Source organism: Caretta caretta, chromosome 8 (assembly GCF_965140235.1).
Source record: "Caretta caretta isolate rCarCar2 chromosome 8, rCarCar1.hap1, whole genome shotgun sequence".
Taxonomy (NCBI): Eukaryota; Metazoa; Chordata; order Testudines; family Cheloniidae; genus Caretta; species Caretta caretta.
Window position 1 is genome coordinate 20,808,089 of NC_134213.1, and position 12,212 is coordinate 20,820,300.

The 12,212-nt window shown below is 43.4% G+C and overlaps 1 protein-coding gene across 2 annotated transcripts in view; it reads right to left on the reverse strand.

Annotated features, from left to right (window-relative positions):
* The window catches only part of ERGIC1 (endoplasmic reticulum-golgi intermediate compartment 1), a 101,753-nt gene that overhangs the window by 61,911 nt on the left and 27,630 nt on the right, over positions 1-12,212 (reverse strand). For both annotated transcript variants that reach the window (XM_075131340.1, XM_048862630.2), the window contains exon 2: positions 7,191-7,252. In XM_075131340.1, the coding sequence (XP_074987441.1) occupies positions 7,191-7,252 (62 nt within the window). The remainder of the gene's footprint in view (positions 1-7,190; positions 7,253-12,212) is intronic.

Here is a 12,212-nt window from a genome sequence, read left to right on the forward strand (position 1 = left end):
TACCAAATTCATGGTCCATTTTGGTCAACTTCACGGTCGTAGGATTTTTAAAACTGCGTATTTCATGATTTCAGATATTTAAATCTGAAATTTCACGGTGTTGTAATTGTAGGGGTCCTGACCCGAAAGGGAGTTGGGGGTGGGGGCCAAGGTTATTGTAGGGGAAATTGCAGGTCTGCTACCCTTACTTCTGTGCTGCTTACACCCAGCACTGCCATTAAAGCTGGGTGGCTGAAGAGCCACAGCTGCTGGCCAGGAGCCCAGCTCTGAAGGCAGAGCGGCCACCAGCAGCAGCGCAGAAGTAAGGGTAGCATGGTATGGTACTGCCACCCTTACTTCTGCACTGCTACCTTCAGAGCTGGGCCCTTGGTCAGCACCCACCACTCTCTCCAGCCACCCATATCTGAAGGCAGCAGCAGAGAAGTAAGGGTGGCCCTACCGCAATCCCCCTAAAATAACTTTGCCGCCCCTTGCAACTCCCTTTTGGGTCAGGACTCCCAATTTGAGAAACGCTGGTCTCCCCTCGTTAAATCTGATCTTTTGTGTACTTTTACACTATACTACACAGATTTCAGGGGGGGAGACCAGCGTTTCTCAAATTGGGAGTCCTGACCCAAAAGAGTTGCAGGGGGGTGGCAAAGTTATTTTAGGGGGATTGTGGTATGGCCCCCTTATTTCTCTGCTGCTGCCAGATTTCACGTCCACGAAGCATTTTACATGGCCGTGAATTTGGAAGGACTCTAGTTATAGGCAATTTATGGCAAGGTGAAAAATAAAGACAAAAAAATTGCAGAAAATAAGTCATGTTGGGCTCTCTTCTCCTCGCCAGCTCTTTCTCTGATCCCACAGGAATCCCATCTTTATTGCCACCCCACCACTCCAGCTCTCTCCGACTGATAACAGTGATCATCATAGAATCATAGACTTTAATGTCAGAAGGGACCATTATGATCGTCTAGTCTGACCTCCTGCACAACGCAGGCCACGGAATCTCACCCACCAACTCCTATAACAAACCCCTAACTTATGTCTGAGCTACTGAAGTCCTCAAATCGTGGTTTAAAGACTTCAAGGTGTAGAGAATCCTCCAGCAAGTGACCAGTGCCCCACGCTGTAGAAGAAGGCGAAAAACCCCCAGGGCCTCTTCCAATCTGCCCTGGGGGAAAATTCCTTCCCGACCCCAAATATGGCGATCAGCTAAACCCTGAGCATGTGGGCATGACTCACCAGCCAGACACCCAGGAAAGAATTCTCTGTAGTAACTCAGATCCCATCCCATCTAACATCCCATCACAGGCCATTGGGCATATCTACCACTAGTAGTCAAAGATCAATTAATTGCCAAAATTAGGCTATCCCATCATATCATCTCCTCCATAAACTTATCAAGCTTTGTCTTGAAGCCAGATGTGTCTTTTGCCCCCACTGCTTCCCTTGGAAGGCTGTTCCAGAACTTCACTCCTCTGATGGTTAGAAACCTTTGTCTAATTTCAAGTCTAAACTTCCTGATGGTCCCAGTTTATATCCATTTGTTCTTGTGTTCACATTGGTACTGAGCTTAAATAATTCTTCTCCCTCCGTGGTATTTATCCCTCTGATATATTTATAGAGAGCAATCATATCTCCTCTCAGCCTCCTTTTGGTTAGGCTAAACAAGCCAAGCTCATTGAGTTTCCTTTCATAAAACAGGTTTTCCATTCCTCGGATCATCCTAGTAGCCCTTCTCTGTACCTGATCCAGTTTGAATTCATCCTTCTTAAAAATGGGAGACCAGAACTGCACACAATATTCCAGATGCGGTCTCACCAGTGCCTCGTATAACGGTACTAACACCTCCTTACCTCTACTGGAAATACCTTGCCTGATGCATCCCAAGACCGCATTAGCTTTTTTCACAGCTATATCACATTGGCGGCTCATAGTCATCCCGTGATCAACCAATACTCCAAGGTCCTTCTCCTCCTCTGTTACTTCCAAGTAATGCATCCCCAGTTTATAACAGAAATTCTTGTTATTAATCCCTAAATGCATGACCTTGCACTTTTCACTATTAAATTTCATCCTATTACTATTACTCCAGTTTACAAGGTGTCATAAATATAAAGGGAAGGGTAAACCCCTTTGAAATCCCTCCTGGCCAGGGGAAAGCTCCTCTCACCTGTAAAGGGTTAAGAAGCTAAAGGTAACCTCGCTGGCACCTGACCAAAATGACCAATGAGGAGACAAGATACTTTCAAAAGCTGGGAGGAGGGAGAGAAACAAAGGGTCTGTGTCTGTCTATATGCTGGTCTTTGTCGGGGATAGACCAGGAATGGAGTCTTAGAACTTTTAGTAAGTAATCTAGCTAGGTATGTGTTAGATTATGATTTCTTTAAATGGCTGAGAAAAGAATTGTGCTGAATAGAATAACTATTTCTGTCTGTGTATCTTTTTTGTAACTTAAGGTTTTGCCTAGAGGGGTTCTCTATGTTTTTGAATCTAATTACCCTGTAAGATATCTACCATCCTGATTTTACAGGGGGGATTTCTTTATTTCTATTTACTTCTATTCTTTATTAAAAGTCTTCTTGTAAGAAAACTGAATGCTTTTTCATTGTTCTCAGATCCAAGGGTTTGGGTCTGTGGTCACCTATGCAAATTGGTGAGGCTTTTTATCCAACATTTCCCAGGAAAGGGGGGGTGCAAGTGTTGGGAGGATTGTTCATTGTTCTTAAGATCCAAGGGTCTGGGTCTGTAGTCACCTAGGCAAATTGGTGAGGCTTTTTACCAAACCTTGTCCAGGAAGTGGGGTGCAAGGTTTTGGGAAGTATTTTAGGGGGAAAGAAGCGTCCAAACAGCTCTTCCCGAGTAACCAGTATTAGTTTGGTGGTGGTAGCGGCCAATCCAAGGACAACGGGTGGAATATTTTGTACCTTGGGGAAGTTTTGACCTAAGCTGGTAAAGATAAGCTTAGGAGGTTTTTCATGCAGGTCCCCACATCTGTACCCTAGAGTTCAGAGTGGGGAAGGAACCTTGACACAAGGTCATCCAGATCTTCCTGTATGATATCCCGGTCCTTCTCTGTATTGGCAATACCTCCCAGCTTTGTGCCATCTGCAAACTTTATTAGCACATTCCCACTTTTTGTGCCAAGAACAGTAATAAAAAAATTAAATAAGATTGGTCCCAAAACTGATCCCTGAGGAACTCCACTAGTAACCTCCTTCCAGTCTGACAATTCACCTTTCAGTGTGACCCACTGTAGTCTCCCCTTTAACCAGTTCCTTATCCACCTTTCAATTTTCATATTGACCCCCATCTTTTCCAATTTAGCTAATAATTCTCCATGTGGAACTGTATCAAATCCCTTATTGAAATCAAGGTAGATTAGATCCACTGTGTTCCCTTTGTCTAAAAAATCTGTACCTTCTCAAAGAAGGAGATCAGTTTGGTTTGACACTATTTACCTTTTGTAAAGCCATGTTGTATTTTGTCCCAATTACCATTGACCTCAATGTCCTTAACGACTTTCTCCTTCAACTTTTTTTCCAAGACCTTGCATACTACGGATGTCAAACTAACAGGCCTGTAGTTACCCGGATTGCTGTTTTTACCTTTCTTAAAAATAGGAACTATGTTAGCAATTCTCCAGTCATACGATACAAACCCTGAGTTTACAGATTGATTAAAAATTCTTGCTAACAGGCTTGTAATTTCATGTGCCAGTTCCTTTAATATCCTTGGATGAAGATTATCCGGGTCCCCCGATTTAGTCCCATTAAGTTGTTCGAGTTTGGCTTCTACCTCGGATGTGGCAATATCTACCTCCATATCCTCATTCCCATTTGTCATCCTACCATTATCCCTAAGCTCCTCATTAGCCTCGTTAAAGACTGAGGCAAAGTATTTGTTTAGATATTGGGCCATGCCTAAATTATCCTTAACCTCCATCCTCAGTGTTAAGCAGTCCCACTTCTTCTTTCTTTGTTTTCTTCTTATTTATATGGCTATAGAACCTTTTACTATTGCTTTTAAATTCCCTTTGCAAGGTCCAACTCTACATGGCTTTTGGCCTCTCTCACTTTATCCCTACATATTCTTACCTCAGTAAGGTAGCCTTTCTTGCTAATCCCTCCCATCTTCCACTCCTTGTAGGCTTTCTGCTTTTTCTTAATCACCTCTCTGAGATGCTTGCTCAACCAGCTTGGTCTACAACTCCTGCCTATGAATTTCCCCTTTCTTGGGATGCAGGCTTCTAATAGTTTCTGTAACTTTGACTTGAAGTAATTCCAGGCCTCCTCTGCCTTTAGATCCACAAGTTTTCAGTCCAATCCACTTCTCTAACTAATTTCCTTAATTTTTAAAGTTAGCCTTTTTGAAATCAAAAACCCTAGTCACAGATCTATTTTTGTTTATCCTTCCATTTAGTTTGAACTGAATTAGCTCATGATAGCTCGAACCAAGGTTGTCCTCTACAATCATTTCTTCTATGAGGTCCTCACTGCTCACCAAAACCAAATCTCAAATGGCATCCCCTCTTGTCAGTTCAGCAACTACTTGGTGAAGGAATCCATCAGCTATCATATCCAGGAAAATCTGAGCCCAATTATTATTACTAGCACTTGTCCTCCAGTGTATATCTGGGAAGTTAAAGTCTCCCATGATCACACAATTCCCATTAATATTTACTTCTTTAAAAACATTAAAGAGGTCTCTATCCATATCCACATCAGATCCCGTCAGTCTATAGCACACCCAAGCACTATCCCAGGACAGGCTCTAATAGCTTTCTTCTCCAATGTGATTTTTGCCCAGACAGACTCTGTTTTATCCATTCCATCACCTCTTATTTCTTTACAGTCTACCTCATCATTGATATACAATGCTACTCCATCACCTTTGACTTTATTTCCATCTTTCCTAAACAGCACATACCCTTCAATACCTGTACTCCAGTCATGACTACTATTCCACCATGTTTCTGTTATCCCTATAATATTTGGTTTCACTTCCTGCACCAGTAGATCTAGTTCCTCCATTTTGTTACCTAGGCTCCTCGCATTAGTGTAAAAACATCTTAATTTTTGTCGTTTGGCTTCGCTCATATTCTTTACCTGATTGGGCACAGACACTCTACCGCCAATATTACCTATTAGATTGGTATGTACACTGCCCTTCCACCTTATGTCCATTGTCCTACTCACGGCTGTATCCTTTCTTACTTTGTTTTCTTCCCTCTCAAGGAGAATAACTGGCGTGGAGACTACCTGGACATCTCCCAGCCATCTCCCCCGAATTCCTAGTTTAAAGCTCTCTTGATCAGTTGTGCCACCCTCCAACCTAGAAGTCTATTTCCCTCCTTACTCAGGTGAAGTCCATCCTGAGAGAACAGTCCTCTGTCCATGAATGCTTCCCACTGGGAAAGGGAAAATGCCTGCAAGCAGCATGGGAACTATTTAAAAAGACCATGACAAAGACTCAGACTATATGCATACCTCAAATCAGAAAAGACAATAAGAGGACCAAAGTCATCCCACCCTGGCTAAACAGCAGAATAATGAAGGCCATTCAAGGCAAAAAAGCATCCTTTAAAATTTAGAAGTCAAATGCTAGATGCACAAACTCGGGCAGATAAAATGTAAAAGTACAGTAAGACAGGCCAAGAAGGACTTTGAGAAGCAACTTATTTAAGATGCAAAAACTAGTAGTAAGGGTTTTTATTTTTATTTTTTAAAGCATATCAGAAACAGGAAGCCTGACAAACTGGCAGTGGGGCCACAAGGTGTTAAAAGAGCACTCAAGGGAGACAAGGCCATTGCAGAGAAGCTAAATGAGTTCTTTGTATTGATCTTCACTGCAGAGGATGTGCAGGAAGATTCCCACATGAGTGCTGCTCTTTTTGGGCGACAAATCTGCAGTATTGTCCCACATTGTAGGGGGCAAACTGATAGAAACTATAGTAAAGAACAGAATTTTCAGATAGATAAGTAAATATGATTTGTTGGGGAAGAGTCAATATGGTTTTCGTAAAGGGGAGTCATGCCTCACCAATCTATTAGAGCTCTTTGAGGGAGTCAACAAGCACATGGATAAAGCTGATCCAGTCGATATAGTATATCTGGATTTTCAGAATGCCTGTGATAAGGTCCCTCATCAAAGTCTCTTAAGGAAATTAAGTGGTCATAGGATAACAGGGAAGATCCTCTCCTAGATCAGTAACTGGTTAAAAGATAGGAAAGAAAGGATAGAAATAAATGATCAGTTTTCACAATAGAGAGAGGTGTCTATACTGGAACGAGTGCTGTTCAACATATTCATTAATGATCCAGAAAAGGGATCAATTAATTAATGATCCAGAAGCGGCAAAGTCTCCAGATTATACAAATTATTTAAGATAGTAGAGTCCCAAAGCTAGGGTTCCTAGGTATTCCTAGCAGCATCCAGTCAGCACAGATGTTGGCCGAAGTAACCGGCCTCCATCACTCTGGGGTAGGAAGAGCAGCACCTGAAGCCACATGGAGGAGCTGCTCTCTGCTCATCTGCTGACACCTGACAGAGAGCAGTGGCTGGCTTCCAGACCAGGCTCCAAGAGGTAGGTGGCATTGCAGGGGAGTAGGACGAGGGGACAACAATTGTCCCAGCCCTCACCCCTTGCTATGGAGACTGATCCCTCCCTGCCCCAGACCCTTGCTAGGGGGACCAACCCCCTGCTATGCCCCGATTGGGCAGGTAGGCAAGCTCCATGTCAGCAACTCCCAGCCTGGCTCTGCAGGCAGCTGGTGAGTCCTGGGAGAGCGGGGATTGGGAAAGAGAAGTGAGCAGGGGGTGAGGCCTTGGGGGAAGAAGCGGGTTAAGAATTGCAAAGTCTATTTGGAGCAGGCCCACACCCATCAAGGGGGGGAGCTAGGAGCTCCCCATCTACTTCAGCCCGTGTCAGAGTTAAATGGTTGGTAGTTCAGAGCCTGCTTTTAACAACTCCCTTTTTGCCATTTTCTGTCCATGTGGTTCTAAAACAAATTGCCTTAAGGGGTTGTTCAGCTCCTCCGTACAAGAGCACAGACAGGTCACAGCAAGCTGCCTCAGCTACAGAAGATGTCTGTTCTCACGTGTTTAATATCCCTTTAAAAAATCAGACCTTTTAGAGGGACGCCAGAAGAAATACTAATTTTGGACTGGGGTATGCACAGGTGGCAATGAAAGCTGGTACTTACTAATAGCTCCTGTGTAGGTTGGCTGTGTAAGGTCTTTTGGCACCTTCCTGTAGATATCAAACCTGAAAGAGGAAAAGCAACAGCCATAAAACAGGTGGAATATTTTAATATACTTCATGTCCCTGTAGGGTTCAATGATGCTCAGGATTTTTCCATTCAGGTTTCCAACAACATTTTTCATTTTGCAGAAGGGCATGAAAAAAAAAAAACAAACACCGACAAACCCTTTCCTTTTGTACAGTTATGTAACTGAGCTACTTTTTGGCTCCACCTTTGCAAGCTCCCCCCTCTACCTCCTTTGCCTTGCTCTCTGGGTCTCTGCACTCCAGCTAGTTAGCTAGCATTGGGGGAAAATAGGTTAAGGTGGACAAATTATAGACCATTGTATAATCAGTGATGTCATCAGAAAGAGTATTCTTTTCCCTTTTCAAATTTTTTGTATGCAAACTATGGGCTCATGAATGCAAGGAACCCAGTACAAACCAGGCAGGCTCTCTACACACATGCTCACCTCCACTTTGGACATGGGTGGAATATCAGACAGGCAGCTAGTGTCATGGGACTGGGCAGTCATTTTGGAGGCACTGACAAGCATACCCAGGGACTAGGAGAAGAACAATACAGACATATATCTTCATTTAGGGAAATGTTAGGGAAGGGGTTTTTTTCCTATCAGAAATAAAGTTTTGAATCCAGATCTCTGGAGACTAAATGCCCGCACATTGACCTACTGGACCCCGTCTTTTTCTGCTTTTCACAGCAGGATCCACACAACAAATTTTCTAAAAGGAACATCTCCCAAGCCCCAAACCTGAATTACAGAAACATAGTTGTGTCTTTTAAATTAATCCTGCTGTAACGAGCAAAGCTGTTCAGTCAATCAGCTCCTACGTACTTGGAACAAAAATGCAGAAAGGCAACCTAATTAAATAATAGGTCTGTTAAGACTGAAGACAGAAGAGCTCCTTTCACCTGAACCCACCCAGGTTCTCATGTGGAACAGGGAGCAGGTATTTCAATCTTCCCCTAACTGAAATCATTAAAAACAAAGAAAGGTGACATGGCAGCAGAGATTCATGGAAGAAGCCTGCAAAAAGCTCCAGGGAGCTCTGACTTCAGTTGCCAGGAAAGATAATCCATAAAGCAACTTGCAACTTGTGTGTGTGTGTCTGGTGGGGGGAAAAGCTGCAAACACCAATCTCCCAGCAATAATTAAAAAAGTCAAGGTGTTGAGGTAAGAAACCTATACTTGGACAACAGATGCAGGGAGAAAAACCAGCCAAGCATTTTGCTTCCTCTCCCAAGAAAAGAAAACTAGTTTAATATTAGACCATTATTTCTATTCAGTCATGTCTTTTAATATCAACATGGCTCAGCTTTGCTATTTTAAACTCCCATAGTTAAACTTTCACTGCCTTATGATCTTGGCGATATAATTTCCAATCAACTTGTGCTCCACCACGCCCAGCCACAACGCAGGTCTGACATCAGATTTTCCAAGACTCAATAAAAACTAATTAGTCCATTAAAAAAAAAACAACCCACACCCTGAAGTGTGAAGTGACTGGTTCCCCCACAAAATAGCCTTGGGTTTTTTGTTGTTGTTTTTTTTAAATTTCCTAGTGGTGCATGAGCTTTGATGATTTTTCCAGCTCAGGATCGCGGGTCTCCCAAGTTCACCCTGAAGTCCTTGTCTCCAGCTGCAGTGAGATAGATAAGACCTCTCCAGTCCCAAACTGGACACTATAATAACCTGCATTTTCACACAGAGAAGATACAAGGCTAAGATTCATTTTACCACCCTCTCTTTGACTTTCTAAAATTCAATAGGTATCTTCATTTTAAAGCACAAGTTAAAGTATTTTGTTCATAGTCAACCTCATTATTTATCTAAGGGTCTCAAAGCACTTCACAGCTCCCTGTGAGGTAAGGAAGCATCATCATCCCCATTTTCCAGATAGGGGACACAGCACTACAGAGAAGTTAAATGACTTGCACAAGGTTGCACAACAAACTTGGCAGAGCCAAAAAAAGTCTCCCACTCTAGCCATTAGCAGCCATGGCATTGCTGTATTTTATCTACCCACTAGTCTAATTAGTCTATGGGCCAGCAGCACTTAACTAGCCTCCCACCCAGAGGGGATCTCTTGTTGAGCACGGAGAGCTCAGGGTAGAAGACCTTCACTCTGCTGCTACAATCTGTGCTATGCCTATTATGGGTCAGAGGTCACCAGCTCCAAGGTCACCTATCCAGCACCTTTCACTAGCACCAAATCTGCTATTTTTGGGGGGAGTTCGAAGATAACTAGAATGCCTTTCTGAATTCTTTCATCATTAGTCTGACTAGAACACCAATATAGTAAGCTCCTTAGCACACCACCTGGAGGCAGAATGGGTTAACAAAGACTAGCACCTGCCTGCCACAGACCTACTAGAAGACTTTTCTATTGTTTAATTTTATTCAGGATTCAAAGTTGGGGGTGATGGTTTGGGAGGGAGGGAGGGAGGGAAGAGAAACAGGAAAATATAATAATAAAATTAATCTTACGGTTACGGCCATAGGAACATTACATATCTGGGTTCAATGCCTGACTAAGCCACAGAACAAATCACTTTAATCATCCGGTGTCCCAGTTACCCACCTGTGAAATCCTCCCCTGGTGTGCTGGGAGACTAAACTCATTAGTGTCTGTGAGGTGCTTAGATACTGCACTAATGGGGCCAAGTACATACACAGAGGGAACTGACCCCCCCTTGCCAGCTTTTGCTCATGCATGATGTAACTAACAGAGCATGCGGTGCTGGATGCTTATAGCACTATACATTTTTATTACTCTATTCACTGCCACCCCCCTAAACACATTACTAATGCTCCTGAACTAAACAGCCCATTTATGGGTTTGCAGCCACCCTGAGAACATCTGGAAAGTGCTGTTTACATTTTTTCCACATACACCAAAGCAACAGCAGCAGCAGATGATAAAGTGACCCAGAACAGCTGATGACATCATGGTCTCACAGGAGGAGGAAATAGCTGAACTTCCTGCTCATGGCCCATTAAACGCTCAACACTGGCGTCGTCTCACTGAAATCACAATAATGGATTGGCAAGGCGAGAAAGTCAATGGAGAGGGAGGCAGAGCAAGGGCTTTGGAGTGTTACTGAACAACTGGAAAATAGGAAATAGCTCTATGCTGAATGTAGTAAAACCACCGCCATGTGTACACTATAAAAGGAAGCGTGTTTTTAGAGTGAGAAATGTTCACTAGTTTTGAAGCTATGACCCATCGCAGGATAAAAATAAATACAGAATATATAGGTATTTGAATACTTGAAAAGCTGCTTTTAAAACAGATGACTAAAATGGGAGAGGGTGCTAAGTGGCACCCACTTCCTAAAGGCCTCTTTACACCCCCACCCCCAAAACCAAATATTTTTAGATTTATTTATACAGGAAATCTCTAAAGAGGGACAGAGTCAAAGTTGGTGGGACAAACCACCAACATAAACTGACCTGTGACCTGTCATGTGCATTTATCTGCTGGTTGTAATCACCTACTGAAAAAAAATCTAGCCTCTCCATTTTCCATGCTGCTTCAGTTGCATTCCCCGTCCTCTCCCATGTAATAAAAATCACAGCTAGAGACAGAACTGAGCCAAAACTCTAGATCGTAATACGCCTCAACTCTGCGAGCCTTTGGAGCCAGATCCAGACTTCAGGACCCAAGCCTCTCTCGAATCACACCACTTTGTACCTCTATAGTATCTGTCACGTGAGAATCTCAAAGCACTTTACAAACATTTAATACCCAAAGTGCACCCAAAAAATGAACCTATAGCCTGAAGAGCTCACAGCCTGAAGACCCATTATGTCTACACAGCATTTTGGAGCTCAAGGAAGCAAGCCTCAGAGCCCAGGTCAACAGACTCAGGCTAGCAGGGCTCATGCCAGTGCTCTAAAAATAGCTCTGTAGACAGCGGTTTGATGTTTCAGTTCAGGCTGGAGCTTGGGCTTTGAAAGCTGGGGAGAGGGGCAGGCTTCAGAGCCCAACCTGCAACTGCAAAGCGAAGTCTAAACAGCTATTTTTAGAGCTCTAGCATGAACCCTGCTACCCTGAGTCTGTTGACCCGGGCTGGGAGGCTCCCTCCCGTGGACTCCAAAATGCTGTATAGACATATCCATATGCATAGTACAGTACAGTGCAAAGTGAGTGGATTGCATCTGATAAGAGGAATGCTTTGTGGAACTGGCAAGCTTTTAGAAGGGGATAGGAAGGGTTCCCATAACAAACAGTGGAGGAAGGACAGTGGTGAGATTGGATTGTAGGCAGAAAAGAGAGCTTAGGGAGGAAGTACAAGCTTAAACTTCACACGGGGCGAACGCCGATACATGGCCTAAGTAACAGAAAAGGCAGGTGAACTAGGCAACTGCATTTAGGGTTGGAGCAGGATGCTGCAACGGTCAGGACAGACAACAGCACTAGCAGCAGGGATCACGAGAGGGATGGGTTAAGAGATCTGGAAAGAAAACACAACACAACTAGACAGCAGAACTCATGGCCACACAGAAGTCATTGAGGCCAAGAGCCTAGCAGGAATGGGGGTGAGGGACAAGAGACTGGAGATGTATAAATAAGCCTAATTTATCTGTGGAAGTGCTCACAAATTTGGAAGATATTATGCTCTAGAACTAGATCATAAAGGTTTATAAGCTAACCACTAAATATAAATAATTAAAAATTATTACCATAGCCTAGTACAATGGGGCCCTAGGTGCTAACAATCTACATCTGGCAACGATCCTGGATGGAGGTCACATGAGGAGGAAAAGTTGTAATACTTAGCATCGTCCTTGGTGGCAAGCAAGTCTATTATGGGAGATCCCCAATGACAGAATATTGGTCCTGTGATGGATCTGTGCAAGGACCATTTACAATTGGTCATAGATTGCCTACTCAGGAATTCCATTAGGCCAGTGGCTATCAAGCTTTCCATACTACTGTCCCCCTTTCAGGAGTCTGA